Source organism: Cydia strobilella, chromosome Z (genome assembly GCF_947568885.1).
Source record: "Cydia strobilella chromosome Z, ilCydStro3.1, whole genome shotgun sequence".
NCBI classification, from domain to species: Eukaryota; Metazoa; Arthropoda; class Insecta; order Lepidoptera; family Tortricidae; genus Cydia; species Cydia strobilella.
The window spans coordinates 21,677,984-21,698,479 of NC_086068.1; the positions used below are offsets into that span (position 1 = coordinate 21,677,984).

A 20,496-nucleotide genomic window follows, 5' to 3' on the forward strand; every position below is an offset into this window, starting at 1 on the left:
GGATTCTTTTAGGAACTGCGAGTCAAAAAATTTGTTCTGACCTCTTAGTATGCGTGTGCCAAACGGCTAACCTGTACATCGATTTGCGGTTTTTCTTTGTAATTGGGCTTGTACGACTGCCACTAATAGAGATACTAACTGTTAAAAATACGTATGATACCTCATTAGATTCGGAATGATGTCTAGAAAAATGTATTCGAAGCGTCTATTCCCACATAAAAAAGTACAAAAGCTATTACCAAAAAACGGCCAAGTGCGAATCGGACTCGCGCACGAAGGGTTCCGTGCCATTACGCAAAAAACGGCAAAAATATCACGTTTGTTGTTTGGGAGCCCCACTTAAATATTTATTTTATTCTGTTTTTAGTATTTGCTGTTATAGCGGCAACAGAAATACATCATCTGTAAAAATTGCAACTGTAGCTATCACGGTTCATTAGATACAGCCTGGTGACAGACTGACAGATAGATTGACAGACAGACAGACAGTCAGACAGACAGACAGACAGATATTATTTTAAAGGTATTAAATATTTTTTTAAATTAGAAAAAAATATGGTGTATTTAATACATATCATGGAATATACTACGGTTATAAGTTGATATTATGTAAAGTTATTTTTTCAACAAGTTAGGCAATTATTAAGTAACCACATTATTCTCGAACTTTCGTCTTTGTTGTAAATTTAAAAAAACGAAAATAATTGGCGTAAAAAGTATTTCGCCTCGTGGAGCCCTTTTCATATACCTAGTCGGCTCATAAGTTCTGTCATATACATAGTATCAAATAAAATCAAAAGTTTAAGTTTATTCCGTATAATTTGTACAGCGTTTGAAAGCTTATAAACTAGAGAATCTAAATGTATAACATTTATTCAAAATGACCGCCATAATTATCTACACAGGCTTGAAGTCTTCGTGGCCAGTCGTCAATGGATTCACGCACCACTTTCATGTCGATATTGGCCCCTGCCGTAGCAAGAGATTTTTTCAGCGAGTCTAGATTTGCATGAGGTTTTGAGCACACCTTTTCCTCTAAATACTGCCATATTTTATATTCTAAAGGATTAAGATCTGGGCTAGAGGAGGGCCAATCTTCATGCCGTATAAAGTCGATTTTATTGGAGGCGAGCCAGGCTTGTGTAGACTTTGCCTTATGGGCTGGAGCAGAGTCCTGCTGGAAAACCCAATGCTGGTTTAGAAACATCGTATGGGATAGTGGTTTCACAATATTAGTCAACACAGTGTCTTGGTACACTTTGGCACTAGTTTTTACTCCTTTCTCACAAAAATGCATACTAGTGACGCCCGCATAAGAAACTCCCAGCCAAACCATCACAGATGAAGGGTGATGACCTCCTTGAATACGGGGAATGCTATTAGACGCTTCTTTACTATTGCGAGCGTACACTCTATCATTTTGTTTATTACAGTTTTCTTCTATGTCAAAAATTTTCTCGTCCGAAAACAGTATACAACGGTGCTTATTTTTAGCGTACTTCTTCAATAAAGCTTTAGATCTTTTAAGCCTTAAAGCTTTAAGCCGACCATTGAGAAGATGGCCAGTTTTTCGTTTATAAGCACGAAGTCTCAGGTCTTGATTAAGCATTCTTTTCACCGTGTTTTTGCTCAAACCCATCTGGAGGGCCATAACTTTTTGTTTCCTAGCGGGATTTCTGGCAATGCGTGCCCTAATTGCTTGTACAACCGCTGGAGTCCTAGCTGTACGCGGACGACCGCTTCTTTTCTTGTCATTTAAACTAGATACCTCACTGTATCTTTCTATGGTACGATACACAAATCTTAGAGAGAATTTTAAATTTTCAAGTAGCTTAAAAAATTTAGTCGGCGAGTGACCACAACGATATAGTGCAATTATTGCGGTACGGCTATCTTTAAGCGTCCACTCCATGTTGAAGAAAACAGAAAATTGCAAAATTATACTACTCAAATATTTAATAAAGATTCGAAATTCAAATGCAGAACGTGAACGTGTTTTAGGAGTTCCAAATTTAAATTTTAAAGGCCAGTGACAGAACTTATGAGCCGACTAGGTACATACTTAATAAGATCACGTCATAAACGTTTTAATAAAATTAATACTTTGTTTAAAATACATTTTAGAATAATAGTGAAAATTGTAAAATATAAAACAATATTTTAACCAAAGTATTACTAATTTTTTTTACAATCAAATGTATGAATACTTAGAACTGATACTTTTCTAAATAAAGAATAAATGGACTAAATTTTGTAATTAATTTTTAGTGCAATTCACCACAATTTGCTTCTAAAGAGCAAATCAGTGACCAACAATTATATATAATTTTAATGTTTCGTTCATATATTCAGATTTGTGTATGAAAATGTAGAACTATTATTTCTAAAATAAATTATTCGTCCCCAATTTACACAAAAATTATACCAAATTTGATCTCATAGCAACAGATAGGTAGGTAGTAGCAAAATATTCATAAGAATCTCAAAATGGAGCCGAAATATGTGAAAGCTGATAGCGCAACCTACCAGACAGACGCATTAATGGTTGCACTTTTCTTTAAAGATAATCCGGATTACTGTGCTGCGGAACTTAGAAATGTAAAAACAGCTGTGTGAGTATACGTAGAAATTGTTTTTTCACATCACCTATTCGAAAAGGGAACTTTTCTTCCCTGCTAGGAGGGATCAAAGTGGCACTTTTCTGTTCAAGGACATTTTGTTGCCAGTATGAAATATTGACACAAAGACATATGAAATTAGTATGCATATAATCGATTACAATTTCTTTATTAATTTGTTGTAATTGTTTTTAAATTAATTAATAGCATATTTAAATTAAGTAAATTAATTAATTAGCGTAATAGTTACAAAGAAACGTAAAAAAAACATTTGTTTAATAATTTAATTTTTATTTTGAAATTTTAGGTCTCCTTAAACGCAGCACGCAGCCATACTTGTCTATGCAATTTAAAAAGTTTATATTTAAAAAGTTTTGTAGAAATATTTCACAAAGCATTATGCGATTCTGTATTGTGTATAAAATTGTAAATACTTAGTTTAAATCAATAACTTTATAATAATAAATATAAGTGATATCAGTCTTCATAGTGTTCTTCCGAAGATTTGTTTCAAAGTGGTAAAAGCTAATTTGTTACCAGAAAAATCTACAAAAATAATGTACTTGATTTTCATTGTATAATTTTAGTTGTTTGCTGCTGTTTTTGAAAAGATATTAGGTACATAATTATGAGCTGTTAACTTTTAATTTGTCAGTACAGTCACGTCTGAAAATATCGATACGGAATTACAGACAAAGTGCCAGAAGCATGTAGGTCCCTATACTAAGGTCGTGTATACATATTTTTGGCACTTTGTCCGTATCGATCTTTGCTTAAAATAATAATGTTTTGAAACCTAATATATGTATGTAATTTCCTCATAGGTGATGTGAAAAGCAGTATGTGTCACATGGTAGCAAAATTATTTTCACCTTGGGCGTTAACACTTGAATCCCTCACTACGCTCAGGATTCTATGTTAGAATCCCTCGCTACGCTCAGGATTCTATTATAGAATCCTTCGCTTCGTTTAGGATTCAATTGTACGCCCTCGCCGTAAATATGCCATTTTGCTCCCTTGTGACACAATCTACTAATTTTAAGAACATTTCGATTGCGATGATACGAATACGACGACGATATATATATATATATATAGAATACGATGACGAGAATAATATCTCCATACTGCACTTTAGTTTGAAAGAAAAAGTATGCTACTAACTACCTACTAATGCTGAAAGAGCTATGTTATGAGGTTATGTAGTAATATATTAAATACCTAGATCTTGTTTCGTTAAATAACAAAATCCGCTGCTTTAATTACCATATTTATTTACAGTTAAATATTACTTACATCGAAGTGGTCTTCACACATAAAAACATTTATATGCGCTAAAATGCTCTTTGGGTCTCTTCGCGCTAGTTTTAAACACATTTTTCTTTTTTTGGGATTCGTTGAAATGGAAACAAACGATTTGTCTGGATTTTTTATAGGCGTACTTAAACATATTACACCATTTATATAACATTTTACAGTGAAATAATGAATTCAATGCACATAAACCATAAGATTAACTAAGGTCATTGACTGAGTTTACTTGCGCGTGACGTCACACGTGTCACGTGATTAGCCCCTTTGCAAAAACAGCGTTTAAGGCGCGTTCAAAATAAATAAACTTTAACATTGTTTTTTTATATTTAATACAGGAAATTTCACAAAAATATCAATGTAGTGTAATTATTAAGTCATAAACAATAAATTAAAACCATTTTCAAAAATTAGTCAAATAGCCTATTGCCCCAAATTGGGGTTTCATTCATATTTATTCCGACCAGGATTAGGAGTTATTAGTGATGCGGAGGGATGAAAGTCATGTGACGAGAAAGGTATTAAGAATGAAGAAGAAGTGATGCGGAGGGATGAAAGTCATGTGACGAGAATGGTATTAAGAATGAATGTGGAGGGAAGTACGAGGAGAGGAAAACCGAGGAAAAGGTGGATGGACTGTGTGAAAGATGATATGAAACTAACGCAAGTGAATGATGAGATGACGGGTGACAGAGATGTATGGAAGAAAAAGACATGCTGCGCCGACCCCAAGTGAATGGGACAACTGCAAGCGAATGATGATTAGGAGCTCTTAAAACATACCTATTTTTATCAAAATCTGACTCATAAATAAAAAAACGGACCATTAATAAAACTGTATAATTACATCAACGTAAGAAATATCACATGTCACATGTTTCTTTGTTATGATAATTTTATCTAACCCGAGGCTTTCTTTTTTGCTTGCTTTTCAATTTGCTTTTCATCACACTTGCTCGAAAAGGGAAAAGGCCTATATTGTGCCCGCGGGAGTTATAGCTTTCTTTTTTTAATTAGATATGTCACTAATTCATACGAAGTACGAACCAAGTAAGTTATAAGTAAAATACTTTGTTTAAAGTATAAGGGTGTGTAAGGGAGTTTTACTTCTAAAATACTGACAATTATAATTTAGTATTTTTGTTTATAATATTTAATTGGATTAATTAAATAGCCGTTTAAAATATTTTTACACAAAATTTTCAATCGCGGCTGAATGCCGAAGGTCTGTGCCTTAGATGCCTAACCTGTCAAGAAATGACAATATGGCGGACGAATATTTGAAATGTCACCGTATTTTATAATTATTTCCCTGAAAATATAGTTTTTCATCACAATTGTAACGAAAACCATTGTGTGTAACTCCGGGGGTAAGAATATTGTAAACTCCTCCTTTACAAAATCTCACTTACCCCCCTCGTTGCACAATGTAGGTACTAATAGCACAGCGTGCCGAAAGTTGATACTTTCCGCACGGAAATCAGAAAAGAAATGATTGTTTTTTTACTCTCCTGTAAAAGTCAAAATGTTAATTGGATTGCAGGTTGTAGAAGGATATTGAATTCAGCTACCTAAAATCAAGAAGTTAAATCACAATAACAGGAAATAAGTAAACGCTCAGTGGTGTACCTCTACCATCAGTTGCCAGAGTAAATTTCACTTACTTGAAGTGAATAAACGCGCCGTACGTCACATATTTACGTCGGTTTACGTATTATGTGCCCAACTTCACTCCACTGCAAACGATGCTGTCCCTTTCTAAGTATACTAAAAAACAGAGCAAGAATTATATCGGAGTATTGTACAGCGCCTCTAGGTGTCACCTAAAGAACTAAATATCAAACGTATGAGTAAACGGTAAATTACCTATCGAAATCCTTAGCAAACTACCAGTTTTGACATTGACATATTTACTCACGTCTACGCGGTCAACGTAATTTACTTTCTTGTATATATGTATGTGTTTATTGTTAATTTAATATTAATAATATTATTTAAGCTATCATATAATGTTTATAATTCTCTGAATTCAAAATTCTGGGCTAAATCATCAGTGGCGTGCCTAGAGTTTTGGAGTAAGGCAAGCCGAAAGATTATGTTTTCGTAATAACTGTCCAATCTTTACTCTTTGTACTCAAATGAATTTCCTAGCGTATCGAGGCGAGCTAATCATAGCGCACAGGGCATACTCATACTACTACTAGATAGAATTTTACAAACATATCAGGGCCTACCGCGAACACCGAAGTTTGCAAGTTGCAGGCATTTTTCTCTGTCACACTAATTATTTACGCCTTAATTGAAGTAAAACAACAATCCCTTGTGTTTTGTAAACGGCCGTACAGAATTTTCTCTTATGCGACTGACTTATCTGAGAATACAAAAGTCGTGTGTTGATTTTGGCGCGGAAATGATATCCCGTTTTTCTACAAAGTTTAACGATTTTACCTTGCCTTCGTTGAGTAATACGTGGAAACATCCCTTCCCTTCACAAGAAACGACTTCATCCATAGTTAATGTAGCCACTTTCATAAGTTTTACAAACAAATTAGAGGACAAATTGTAAGTACAAACGCGTAACTGAACAAGGCCACATCGACTAAATAATAATATACTTGAAGTTGATTATTAAAACGAACTATGCAGCTAACTTCATACTGTGATAATAATCAATGCGCGCAGCGACATAGACGCATTGATATGTAATTAAATTATTAATTGCGAAATTAGCGCGGCTCGGCCGCCGCTCGGAAATTGACGGGATGACTGACTCCGAACAGACTCAACCCATCACGAATGAGTTCCTCGCCTTCCTGCAACTAAAAAACAAGCTGGTGCAGGAAGGAGCGATGGATGCTGTGACTGCTGTCCAGATGAGTTCGCGTGCGTCGAGTTTCGCCGTGGAAGACATCTGTGCAGCGAAGCAAGTGCTGTGCCAGTCCCTCGGGATCGTCGGCACATATGTACCTCACCGGAGAGGAGATGAAGCCGGGAAGAAGTCCCTTGAGGACATAATGAAAATCCTGAGTGAAAACAAGGATCGGATTCCGGAGTTTGTGGCGACGGGTGCCCCTATCCTTCCGTCGTGTGCTCCGGATAATGTCGACGTTCGCCTCTTGTTTAAGGAAATCGTGGCCCTAAATACAAGATTAGCCGAAGTTATTATGAAGTTTGAAGCTAGCCTAGTCACTATCGCCGAGTTACGTGACGAAATTACATGTTTGCGGAATGCTCCAACTCGGTCGGCGGTTTCAAATTTCAAGAGCGATTATCGACCTGACACTTGTGTCGAGTCGGTTAGTTTACGTGCTGCTGACACTGCAAAATGTGCCGCACGCGCCGCTGCACCGCCCGCGCACCCCCCGCGCGAGCGACCGCCTCCTGTCTCCTCCAAGTCACTTCAGCGTGCTTATGCTGACGTCGCCGGTCAGTCTGTCGCAGCTAACCGGGTCAACGCGCCTTCTAAGGCGTGTAAATCACGGGCTCCCCTTTTAGAGAAGTCCTCCCGCACCAATGTGGATAAGGAGGGATTCACACTGGTGGAAAGGAAGAGAAAGGCACGCAGGTCGCCCCGTAAGACTCTGTGTGGCACTGCGGAGCCGGTTAATTCCGGTCTACGAATTGCAACACCGAGTAAGGCGCTCTACGTGTCTCGACTGCATTACTCCGCCGGAGCCGACGAGGTGGTGGAGTACATCCGCCGGAAGACTGGCTATACGCTGAGGGTGCACCAGCTACAGTCGCGTCACTATGTGCACTTCAGTTCATTTGTGGTGCGCGTGCCGCGGCTGCTGCAGGACACCATCGCTAGCGCGGACTTCTGGCCGAAGGGTGTGGTGTTTCGGCGGTTCCGGGGCAACTTGCCGAATTCTACACCAAGCCAGACGACGCAACGGAGCCACGCTGTTATGTCGTCGCCCAAATCTTAAATCTTAAATACTTAAATTTTTGTGTTTTCCCGTAGGGCATTGTATCTTTGTATTTTTATTTGTTTTGTAGTTCGCAGTGCCTTGGTAGTAATACTGTAATGCTGTGTAACTAATTTGAATAATAAAATAAAATAAATAAAAAATAAAATACCAAATAAAATGCTATAGTTTGTCAAACATGAATCTAATTCATGCTCATTTCAAACATAGAGAGAATCATACTATCTTTGTCTTTCACTGGTACTAGCACCCAAAAGAAAAGGATGAGTATAGTTTTTTTGTTCTTATTTACTGCCAATTTGGTTTAAACAACTATAGTCGGTAAATAAGGCCCCATACGCACGAGAGTTTTTTCAACGCGCGTTAAAAAAGCGTTTGAATGACAAATGGATAACCATGTATGTATTCACACGAAGGCGGTTTTTAAGCGCGGCGCTTTTTAGGGTTCCGTAGCCAAATGGCAAAAAACGGAACCCTTATGGATTCGTCATGTCTGTCTGTCTGTCTGTCCGTCCGTATGTCACAGCCACTTCTTTCCGAAACTATAAAAACTATAATGTTAAAACTTGGTAAGTAGATGTATGTTGTGAACTACATTAAGATTTTCACACAAAAATAGAAAAAAAAATTAGAACTGACTCAATTTTTTTTTTCATCAAACCCATACGTGTGGGGTATCTATGGATAGGTCTTTAAAAAATGATATTGAGGTTTCTAATATCATATCTTTCTAAACTGAATAGTTTGCGCGAGAGACACTTCCAAAGTGGTAAAATGTGTCCCCCCTGTAACTTCTAAAATAAGAGAATGATAAAACTAAAAAAAATATATGATGTACATTACCATGCAAACTTCGACCAAAAATTGGTTTGAACGAGATCTAGTAAGTAGTTTTTTTTATACGTCACAAATCGTAAACCGAAATTTACCTTTCACTTACATTTCACATAAAAAATACATTGTTTAAATTGTGTAATGTACGGAACCCTCGGTGCGCGAGTCCGACTCGCACTTGGCCGGTTTTTATCGAGCACTGTTTGTTTTTCGGCGTTGAGCGTTGGCCGTAAATTGAATTGAGCATACGGAACTGTGTATCTGGTCTCACAAGCGTTATAAAAGCGCCGGCGCTGCTGTCAGATATTCAGATATTTGTGTTCATATGAACACAAATATCAGAAACGATAAAAAAGCTCCGTCGGGTTTTAACGCGACGCTTTTTAAGCTCTCGTGCGTATGGGGCCTAATCTAATATGTGTTCAAAACGCGAGTTTTAAATGTTATACATATTTTAAATGTTATATATGTATGTGCCTATGCACCTCTTGCTAAATTATAGTGTTGTTTTGATTACACATGATTTTCTGTATCAGAAACTGTATGTGTGAACTGGGTCTAATGACAAGCAGATTAGATCCACGCAAAAGCAAACAAAAATGGTATTACTATGATAATCTAAATTATCAAATCTCATATAGTCTTATTTATATACTTATATATGAAGTTAGTATGAGATGTAGTTGTTACTGTTAGTTGTACATACTTATCAAATATGCAACAAACCTATTAAACAAAAAATACCACTTCATTTTATTATTATTTATTACAACCTTGGAAATATGGTTGCGTTCCAGAAGGTACATCATTTTTCTAGCGTGTTCACAAAGTTAAATATCTAGCATAATCTACCTCTAAGACTATATAACATTTTTAGAATTTCCAGAGTTGCCTGTGGCCTATTTTATTTACAAATTGCATTGATATAGTTCGAAGCGGTTAAAGTACCTAAAGATTACTCAGGTTTAGGTGATTTATCAACTATACATCTAACTCACTACCAACATATTTTTAGTTCTTATTTAGTTTTTAAAAAGCACTGTATAACACTATATTCTTCAGATATCTTCCTGTTTTTATAATTTCTAAATGTGTAATGATGTTAATGGCCAAGTCACATCCAGAATACTGCACATTCGGCCACATCTGATGATGTGGCTGTGATCATACAGTTCCATAGCTGTTACTTAAGTTTCCAAGTTTCATCAGCTACTATCATTGTTGTTATACTCCTGAAAAAGAATAGGTTTATAGGTTATTTAGTAAGTTTACTGCTACCTACGTTAAGCATTATACACATTCATACTTTATACATTAGTCACTAATCATATGGTATATTTACCTTGCATTTTGAAAAGGTATCGAGACATCATAAAGTCATCGATGGACAGACATGGCAGGTTGTCTGATAGGATTAGGCCTTACAATAACACTTCATCATTATATTTGTGGGGTTGTTTTCTTGGAGGAACAAAAAATTTACTATAAGGCGTTTAATTCGACCGAACTTTACACAGTGTAGTTATTTATTTTAATATTATTTTCTAAACGGGCACTTGCCTCTTGTTTGACTGTTTGACACTCTTAGCGTACGTTCAAATATTTCTGTTTTTTCGTGTGTTTTAGGTAAGTCGTGATAAAACTACAATGATTAACTAAGCATTTAAATGATAATTGAATAACGGAAATGCATTTGTAACATGATAAAACGGTAATAAACATCCGAATAAAAATATTTCGTTCAAATATTGTTGTTTCCAAGTTGACGGAAAATGTCACATCGAAAACGCACGTATTTTTCGATGACATCTGTCACGTTTATTCGCGTAAACGGCGTAAAGTATTTACCTAGAATAATTCTGGCTCAGTTTTTATTATATAGTTAGAAAGAGAACGTTTTAGGTGTGAAGTTAGGCATGTATCGAAAACTCACGTTAAAACGTTTGTGACTCATGGTGCCAGTTGATTTTTTTAGTTTTTTATGTGACCGGTAGAGGCACTGTACAATTACTCCATACATTTTCCTTAACTTTCTCACTTTCGACTGTCATTTACGGAACTCATGGTAGCCGTAGTGGTAGCGAGCTAAGCTGACGAGTTATTAACCGAAGAAAAGGTTTGTTAGAACTAGGTACCTATAGCCTATGATATGCCTATATAGCGGGCCGCGACGCGACTTGTAACTTGCAAGCATAAGTTCCGCGAGCGCAAATGACGTGCGCGTCTGTGTGCGTGCACCACACACACGGGGATATGGCGGCGCCGCCCCCGTCAGCGCGACGGCGATAATCACTTTGAAATCTCAAAATTGAGATTTCGCTGAGCTCCTGCAGGCTCTTAATTTTTTGAAACTTTAATGGCCATTGAAGTTAATGGCCATTAACGTCTCAAAAATTTAATTCGAATTAACTTAAATGCAATTGGTGCGTAATGCAATTGGTTAATGGCGGAACTAATGGTTAATGTAATTAATTGATCAATGGTTAATTAAAATTAAAAATTACGGCCAACACTGCTACATACAGCTAAAATAGTTTCGCTACCCAAGCTGTACGGTTACCCTGTACCAAATGTAATGACGAAACATGTAAACAAGCGAGTATAATTTCTTTCTAGTATAAAATAATTCTTTTATAATACAAAAGTAAATACATTTGCGCTGGATTTAGTATTTTCGTACCAAATAACAGAAATTAGGATTTTAAAATTTAAGTACAGTTAGTGTACTTATAATTGTTTTCAATATGCTTCACGAAGGATCAAGATTGTTTAATCCATCATTGTAGTGCGAGCGAGAGGGAAACCGTGGTAGAAGGGATCGGCATACTGAGCTCGCACAGCCCGCCGCAGCGCATAAAATACCTAAACTCGCTTAACGCCTAAATGTAATAGCGCTCTTAATACCCCATGATTAGGAGTATTCTTTGCATAATATGAGCGCATTAAGGTAGAATTGTTGGCGCGCTTTAGTTTTTAGGGTTCCGTACCTCAAAAGGAAAAAACGGAACCCTTATAGTTATAGGATCACTCGTGCGTCTGTCTGTCCGTCTGTCACAGCCTATTTTCTCCGAAACTACTGGACCAATTATGTTGAAAATTGGTATACATATGTAAGTTTGTGACCCAAAGACGGACATGTAACGTAAACAAATTAATTTAAACATGGGGGCCACTTTTGTGGGGTAAATGAGAAAATTAAAAAATAAAGTTTTATAAACTATATCGTGTTACATAACAATTGAAAGAGCTCATTGTGAGAATCTCAAATATATTTTTTTTACAATTTTAGGATAAACAGTTTAGAAGTTATTCAAGAAAATAGGCAAAAATGACCATCCCCTCCCTCCCCTTATCTCCGAAACTACTGTCTAAAATTAAAAAAAAATACACAAAAAAATAGATCTTTACCTATAGATCACAGGAAAACCTATTAGAAATGTGCAGTCAAGCGTGAGTCGGACTTAATTATTTAGTTTTTGATCCAATCCATACGGGTTTTTTTAAAGACATTTCACGCAAGTTTCACATAAAAAATGCATTGTTTAAATTGTGTAATGTACGGAATCCTTGGAACGCGAGTCCGACTCGCACTTGGCCGGTTTTTTTTTGTACAACTTCCACAGTTTTTATCGGAAATTAAAAATTTAAGCTGTGACGTATAGTTGAATAACTGGTTTCTTTTATGTTATACCCAACATTGTTATAACGTTTTTAGTTGAGTTATAAAATATATATACATGAACTTTATTCATAAAAAGTGTTTTTTCTTTGTTTGTAGCTCTTGAAATATATATTTTTTTGTAAATAATGTATTAACGAATCATAATCTATTTAATAACCTTTAGTCTGACGTTTGCCTTTTTATATGAAATGCTCATTTTAAAGTATACTGACTCAACATTTTTTTGATGTCCGTCTGAAAAAATAAAATCATCATAACTAATCTACAGTATGAAGGCAATCAATTGCCAGTAAACGCACTGTAAATAGTAGTTTTCGGTGGTCAAAGTTGCACTTTATAAATTACCAGTCGAAATTGGTCCGCTGCACCTTATTAGAATTATCTAGATGAGTAGTAGTTGACTGTGAAAGAAAAGTACAGTGGGCGATAAAAACTTGTATCAAAAATCATTATACTTATGCACACAAGCTCTTAGCTTTTGTCCACAGTACAGACAACTTTTATTTCAAAATCTGTGTAGGACCAATAGGTGAAGATTTAACAACTTTACACAAGGTATAATTTACCGAGCTCCACGTTTACCTTCCATTATAGTACGTATATGGGTGATCGTTGCACGTTTTGCGCTCTGCGTCCTCTTAAAAACGGTTAAACGTATGAAAAAAACCGGCCAAGTGCGAGTCGGACTCGCGCACCGAGGGTTCCGTACTTTTTAGTATTTGTTGTTATAGCGGCAACATAAATACATCGTCTGTGAAAATTTCAACTGTCTAGCTATTACGGTTCATGAGATACAGCCTGGTGACAGACGGACAGACGGACAGCGGAGTCTTAGTAATAGGGTCCCGTTTTTACCCTTTGGGTACGGAACCCTAAAAATGAATAACTTCCGACGCGCAACTCCAAGCCCGCCGTTTTTGACGTACTTGCACTACGAAACCCAATTAATACATGATTTGTTGTTACAGGTACCATCTAATGCTATGAGCTGCGGGTTGCAGGTTGGCAGCGGTAGCGGACGCCGACTGTGAAATTGTTCGTAGTGGTTGTTTGCGTGCTACAGCGAGGAAAGGCGCCACGTGTGGACCTGCGTACGCCCGGGGGCGGGCGCTCTGCGCCGCCCCACAACTGCATATGTAAGTGCCATTGCAACAGTAGTATGCGTGTGCCATTAGTCTGCCTCCCTCGCGTCGCTATGGCAATCGAGGCCCGGATATTTACCTGCCATCGCGAATGCGTTATTGACGTTTCGTCAGCGCGGCAAGTCATACCTGTTGCATCATCGCCCCTTCAAAGGGTGCTGCGAATAAATATTACCATTTGTCTGTGGTTTAAACCGGAGATACTAACACGTTTTCGGTTCAGTGCTGCTCTCTTCACTATGAAATCTGACTAAATTCATAGGAATTAAAACTATAAATTTTACTTTTCTTATTTTATCTACTTAAATTTTTTTCATGGTTCCGTGTTTATATATGTTATACTTTTTTCAAGGTGTAAATTCATTTAACTTCAATATTATGCAATTTGCTTGACAAAGTTATTGATAATGTGTCGCATAAACGCCCTTAGAACCATGAAAAAAATTATAAAGCAACGAGTGTCAACCCTACATTGTTGCAATTCTTCGGAGGCCTACACCAGTTTTGCTAGACGGTAAGCGTCGTGCGAATTCACCTGTTGCGCTAAGCGTAAAAGTACTATGAAGTGGCATTCAGAATGATTAAAATGACATTAGTTTGAAAGAATTGTACAAAATGTACTTTTCGTAAAAATACAAATGAGAAGAGTGGAAAATTTAAACTTGAATTCATAAAAGCGTTACTTTTAATTTATACCGTAACGCAGTTAAATTAAGTTAATACATAAAAGTCAATTTACTATTTCCTTCTGAATACCATTGTAAATTGTTTTTAAAACCGATTATACATACATATATGTTTGTTTTATAATTCCGCTAATTTTGGCATATGGGTAGTAGGTAGAAGCTTGCCTACTTTCAGAAGAACAACCTCGAAATCTAAAAAAAGTTTAGCGTATGAATTTTCGTTTGAAGTTAATCTAATATTCGTAATGATACCTACTTTAAACTATACGAAAAAAAATCTAATGCAAGTTTACACTTTTGCTATGCCATCAGATCCTCAGATAAAAAATAATTATTGATCATTCTCAATATTTCAAGTTAAGGAACAATATTTATTTGTGCACTGAGCACAACTATTTAAGTATGTTGAGGGTAAGAAATTAACTAAATGTAACATAAGGAATGTTCCCTTGATGTAAACGGAATTAAAAAAAACCGCTTTTACCTAGTTATTAGGTTTTTAGTAATTTTCAGGATCAAGTTCTGCAGTCGAGAATTATTTTTTTTGTACTAGTTATAGAGGGTGGGCCAGTGATAAATACATTTAAAAAAAATTAATAAATAATCAATTTTTATGTTTTTAAATAAAAATTATAATTAGAATTTGGGATAAAGAAATATATTTTACGTTTTAAAAATTAAATCATCAAGATGTCGTCCGTAGCGGTTGCGGCACTCTTCCAGTCTTGCTTGTAAATTTTGAAAGACTTAACAAGACTTTCGTGTTAAGAAATTTCCTGGCTCCGAAACTTCACGAATCGTATGGTTTCAACAACAACACATGGTTTCAGCAAGACGGGGCCACCTGCCATACAAGTAACGTAACCCTGGAAGGTTTGCGTGAAATGTTTCCTCAAAAATTGATATCGAGGCGAGGTGACATTGCTTGGCCTCCCTGGAGCTCTGACTTAACTTCGGCAGACTTCTTTTTGTGGGGTTACTTGAAGAAAAAAGTGTACTCCAATAATCCGACAACCACAGCAGAATTAAAATCAATATCTCCGCAACTATTAACGAAAGTCTTTCAAAATTTACAAGCAAGACTGGAAGAGTGCCGCAACCGCTACGGACGACATCTTGATGATTTATTTTTTAAAACGTAAAATTTATTTCTTTATCCCAAATTCTAATTATAATTTTTATTTAAAAACATAAAAATTGATTAATTATTTAAAAAAAAAATGCATTTATCACTGGCCCACCCTGTATTTCTGGTGTCGAATGCTGGTCCGTATGACAGTTCATGTTTATATGGAGTAGTTGTCATGTTTTGGAAGCTTAGCACATTTATTAATTTACTAATGTAACATTTAAGTAATAAAAATACGGTAGAAACATATTTAATTCAATCTTTATCTTCTTCAATTATTTTTAATATTAAGCCCAAACAAAAGAGACTTGAAGGAATTGTTATAGGGACCATCATTCAACGTGAGAGGTAAAGTGACTGTATCTTTTTTTCTGCTATGCGAAACCTTTTTAAATTTTAAAAACTTATTTATTATTATTTTATTTGTGTTATTAACATTTTTGTTTGGACAAAAGGCAAATGGAACTAATAAACTTAAGGGTATAATGAAAAAAAATATGTCAGACTGTGTGGAACACTTTACTAACCGTTTTTCGAAACCCGGGACGTGTGTCAAGTTTAACTTGCGAGTAAATATTGATAGCCAGGGATAGAAAGTGTGATAACTAAAATTTATAATAAGGGAACGCGTTAAACACAATTAATCCAATTCAACTTAATCCGCCTAGTAGTGGTTTTAAAACGAATAAAAAATGGTCATATCCATGAAATTCTCTCTATAGCTCCCAAAAAAACTGCGCTCCGAAAATGACATGAAAAATTGGATCAGTGAGGTCGGGCCCGGGAAATAGAGGAACGGTCGGCGGGGCGGCGAGCGGGGCCGGCGCGGTTGTGGAAAGGGGCAGCGGTGGTGGGTCTGGGTCAAGCCTCCCTTGTTGCGTCCCTGTCCCTGCTGTGCCCATCTGTGCACATCTATCGATTAATCCCGGCCGCAGCTAAGGATAATCAGCGAGTGCAATGAGCGAGTGGATATGCGATTGAGTCCCTGACGCGTACCGCGTACGCGTAGCGCGGCCGCCGTTGACCCATGCACTAAATATTCATTTTTAAACTCCTGGATTTCTAATGCAATAAGTCACTGGCATGCATTAATGAGATCAAATTATCTTAAATCTCTTTTGGCTAGATTTTCTGAATGTCATTGTGTATTAACTACTAATATTACATATGCTTATTGTAGTAAATATTACCGGGAGACGCAGGGTTCCTTCACTTCCGTCCTAGATAATGTTCTGCCTCAGATTTTTGTCCTCGCATTTCTTACGTTGCCGGGCTTTAGAAACAGTCGGGTTAGCGTATAATTCTTTGTTTTCATTTTGAATTATATTTTGGTGTTTCATATATAATCATAATATCAATTATGTGACTATTTTTAATTGAATTAACGATCGAAAATTCTGCCAAACTGTTTATCGTGCCTACCTGACGTACCCGCTAATTCGCAGTGATTTTTTAGTAACAAAAGGACGAAAATACCTTTAAGTCAAGCTAGTATAACTCTTAAGACTTTTATTTTGGACTATTATCTTAGTTATGCACAAACTATTTGCATGAATTTATGTTTTTGAGTAACGAAGAAAACCCACCAGGTAGTAAGAAACATTGCCGGGCTTTTCGATACTAATATACGGTTTCGCTCTATTTGTATACATATTTGTCTATACATTTTGCAATACACGTAGGTTATTGTTATGTTACAAAATTACTGTCCCGGGTTTGTTCCCATTATTATTTGTTATTTTTGTTTATTGATAAAATATAGTTGCTGTTAGCAATAGCTATTCTGTCGTGAACATGATTAAAATTAGTAAGATGAAAGGCTTTGCACTACATTAATGTAATGTATTTCTAACACTGGGTTATGACAGATCTTATTTGAAATTAAAATGAGTAAACTTATACTTATTGATAATTTAGTAAATATTATTTCCATTATCTTATTTTCTCGTCCAAAAACTCTGTCGGAGGTAAATTGCATATTCAAGGCGCCACGTCGTTACATTAATCAGGAAAACACTTCTATGGAATACGCTTTGGCGTGTCGTCAAGTTTTAAAGCTAGATTTACTTAGATACTACATTTAAACTGTCTTTGGATTGGATCTATATAAATATGCAGCAGTAAAAGTTTACATGGTAAATTGTATTGAATAATTTTGTTGTGTTTTGTTTAGATTCCCACCAGATGGTTTATTGACAACGGAGCAAGCGAAGCATGATGTAGAGTTGAATCCGCATATCATTGCGCCGGACCCATTTGTGTCAGACGATTGTTTCAATGATTTATCGCCGGTACATCCATCTTTTATTAACACGTAAGTACCCGGAATACGTTACGTCAAATGTATTAAGGTGCTCCCAGACAAAAGCAAACAACAACATGTATCTATATGGCATTACAGAATTTCAAAAAAATAAAAAATAAAAAATATATAAATGCGTGGCAGCACCTTATTTGAACAATATTTTACAGAAATAGTTTACATAATCAGATTTGCAGCAGTATAATAGCAGCAGCATGTAGCCATTCTTTGCACTATAAAGATACACAATCATATCACAGGCTATGGCTAAACATAAACACCCCATAAAAACAGTTTGTAGGTATTGTAATACATATGTAGATGTAGATGTCCCTACGGACGCCCGGCCGGAGGCAGGCGGGCTGTCGATCACGTGTCGCGTTCATTCAGCCCAGTTCCCTGAAGTTGGAGCTGCAGGTTACTGTCCTGGCGGCATTCCAACAGTATTCTCCTCAAATCTTCTTGTTTTCCTGCAGAACAGAAGGACATCTTTAAGTTCGACATCCTTTAGTTCATTCTCTTTCAGCGTGTCTCTACCGAATATATTATATCGCGATGCCGCATACATAATACACTCTGCTAGTAAGTGAAAGCTAGTCTCCTCCTTACCACTATGTGAACAGGAGGCGTCTCTGCTAATTTCCATTATCTTAAGGTGTCTGTTGAGAGTGTTATGACCTGTAATGATACCTGTCAATAGTCTTAGACTGCTCTTACCTAGTTTCAAAAGATACCTGGTTCTCCTGTGATCAATACCTTTAATCATCATCTTCGACTGTCTGCATCCAGCCTCTTCTTCCCATACTCTCTGTGCTTTTATCTCTTTTACCTTCTCTATGACTCCCTTCGTGACATCCGCTGACATGGGCAGAGCCGGTTCCGGACCTATATATCCCGTCTCCGCCCCTATCCTCGCCAGCTCGTCCGCTTTCTCATTTCCCGTTACTCGCTGGTGTCCTGGTACCCATGCCACCGTAACGCTTCTTTGCTTGCTTATCGAGTTAAGCTCCTCTCGACATTCTCTCACCAAAGAGGAGGTAACCGATATTTTCTTTAGTGCCTTCAGTGCTGCTTGGCTATCTGTGTATATTACAACAGTACCCTCTTGCTGCACACTCTCTTTTACTATACGTGCGCAGTGCGCTATAGCACATACCTCTGCTTGGAACACGCTTCTTTGCACTATAAAGATACAAAAAAACAGTTTGTAGGTATTGTAATTAGTGATGGGTCGTTACCAGTAACTTACTCAAAAGTGGGAATATTCCCGGTAATGCTACCAGTAACATTACCCAGATCGGTAACATTGAGTAACTTTGAAAAAATTATTAGAATTGTATATGCTTTTTTCGTGTTAAATACTTAATAAAATAATAATGCTATTATTTACAGTCATAAAACAGTTAAGGAATCTCTGAGAGAGTAAATTCCCAATGTTACCGGTAACATTCCCAATATTACCAGGTATTTTTCCAAAGTTACTGGGAACATTACTATCTGGAAATAATGATTAAAAGTGAAGACTGGAAATAAAGTAAAAGAAAATATGTGTATAAATCAGTTTAATTATTAGAATAAACCAATCAACATCTAAATATATAAAAGAAGAAACTGACTGACTGACTGACTGCCTGACTGACATATCAACACACAACCCAAACCGCTGGTTCTAGAGATTCCAAATTTGGCACGTAGGTTTCTTATAAGGTCTAGGGGCAGCGGCGGCTGGTGATTCTATATTATGGGTGTTCACTATCACAGTAAAAAACTACACATTCAATTAACCGACACAAAATACGGTCATTGAACTCTCTTATAGAATTTCGCTATTACGAATATCTTGACGACCGATAGACGCTAACTGCAGTTCATTTTACAAATGGATTCTAGGTTGTGAATGTTGTTTTAAAATTTATGGAAATATGTGCTAAATTGTTAACACATCGGTTTCGGTCCAAGCAAACTCACCGCACAGCCGTCGCTAGGCCCGCCCGCGCCCGCTCCAAACAAGACATATGTACTTAGGTAGGTAACACGATAAACTAAAACACCTAGTTACTTTTATCACAGCGACATAACACAACCACGGTGTTTTTGCATATTGATCTTATTTAATGACATATAAGTTTTTGTTTTTGACGAACATTGTTACGAAAGTTCAAGGTTTTCCTTTTATATTGAACTCGAGTCGATTTTGTAAACTTTTTTCACATTCTCCCGTTAAATTCATTCATTTTAAATACCTCACAACAAACAAATTATGTGCACTTACTGCTTAAACTCTTGGTTAATTATTTATAATAAAAAAATGCCAAAATTCCATTCACGCGCGTACTTTAAAATTGACTACTAACTAAGGTCTGTTTACAAACAAGTGACAATATGGCGCGCACAATGCGCGCGCATTCGACGAGAGGGCGCAAGGTCAAACGGGCTACGGAGCGCCGCTCCAATTTTACCTCTTTCTTCATAGAAAATCTTCTATTTCACGTGCGGAACTGTAGCGAAACTTCTCTTTCGCTCTCATTGAATTTCCTATTGATTTTATGTACTAAATCTTTTTCATAGGAGCGCAATCCAAAGCGCTCCGCTTCGCGCGTTACCTATGATTCCTATGAAATTATAGGAGTAGGCCGAGTAGTATAGGCCGTCTATAAACTTATAATGAATAAAGGTAATTATTTAATTGGTATTTTACTTTTGTACGATAGATCTTAAAGAGTAATATATTAATTAGGCACTATAATTTCATTATGATTATTTATGGGAGTGCACTGCACAAGCGCTCCTTAGAGGAAGCCGCGCCTGTCTAGGGGTGCCCTAAGAAATGATTTTTTCAAAATTCACCCCCCAAGGGGGTTAA

The 20,496-nt window shown here is 36.6% G+C and overlaps 2 protein-coding genes across 2 annotated transcripts in view; both read left to right on the forward strand.

Annotated features, from left to right (window-relative positions):
- The window catches only part of LOC134753705 (uncharacterized), a 32,927-nt gene extending 19,522 nt beyond the window's left edge, over window positions 1–13,405 (forward strand). The window contains exons 2-3 of the mRNA XM_063689643.1: window positions 6,660–7,702; window positions 13,343–13,405. Coding sequence (XP_063545713.1) covers window positions 6,660–7,702; window positions 13,343–13,405 — 1,106 coding nt within the window. The remainder of the gene's footprint in view (window positions 1–6,659; window positions 7,703–13,342) is intronic.
- LOC134754463 (uncharacterized) overlaps window positions 1–20,496 on the forward strand; it is a 104,469-nt gene that overhangs the window by 24,647 nt on the left and 59,326 nt on the right. Inside the window, exon 2 of the mRNA XM_063690797.1 lies at window positions 13,343–13,510. Within this exon, the coding sequence (XP_063546867.1) occupies window positions 13,509–13,510 (2 nt within the window). The 5' untranslated portion in view covers window positions 13,343–13,508. The remainder of the gene's footprint in view (window positions 1–13,342; window positions 13,511–20,496) is intronic.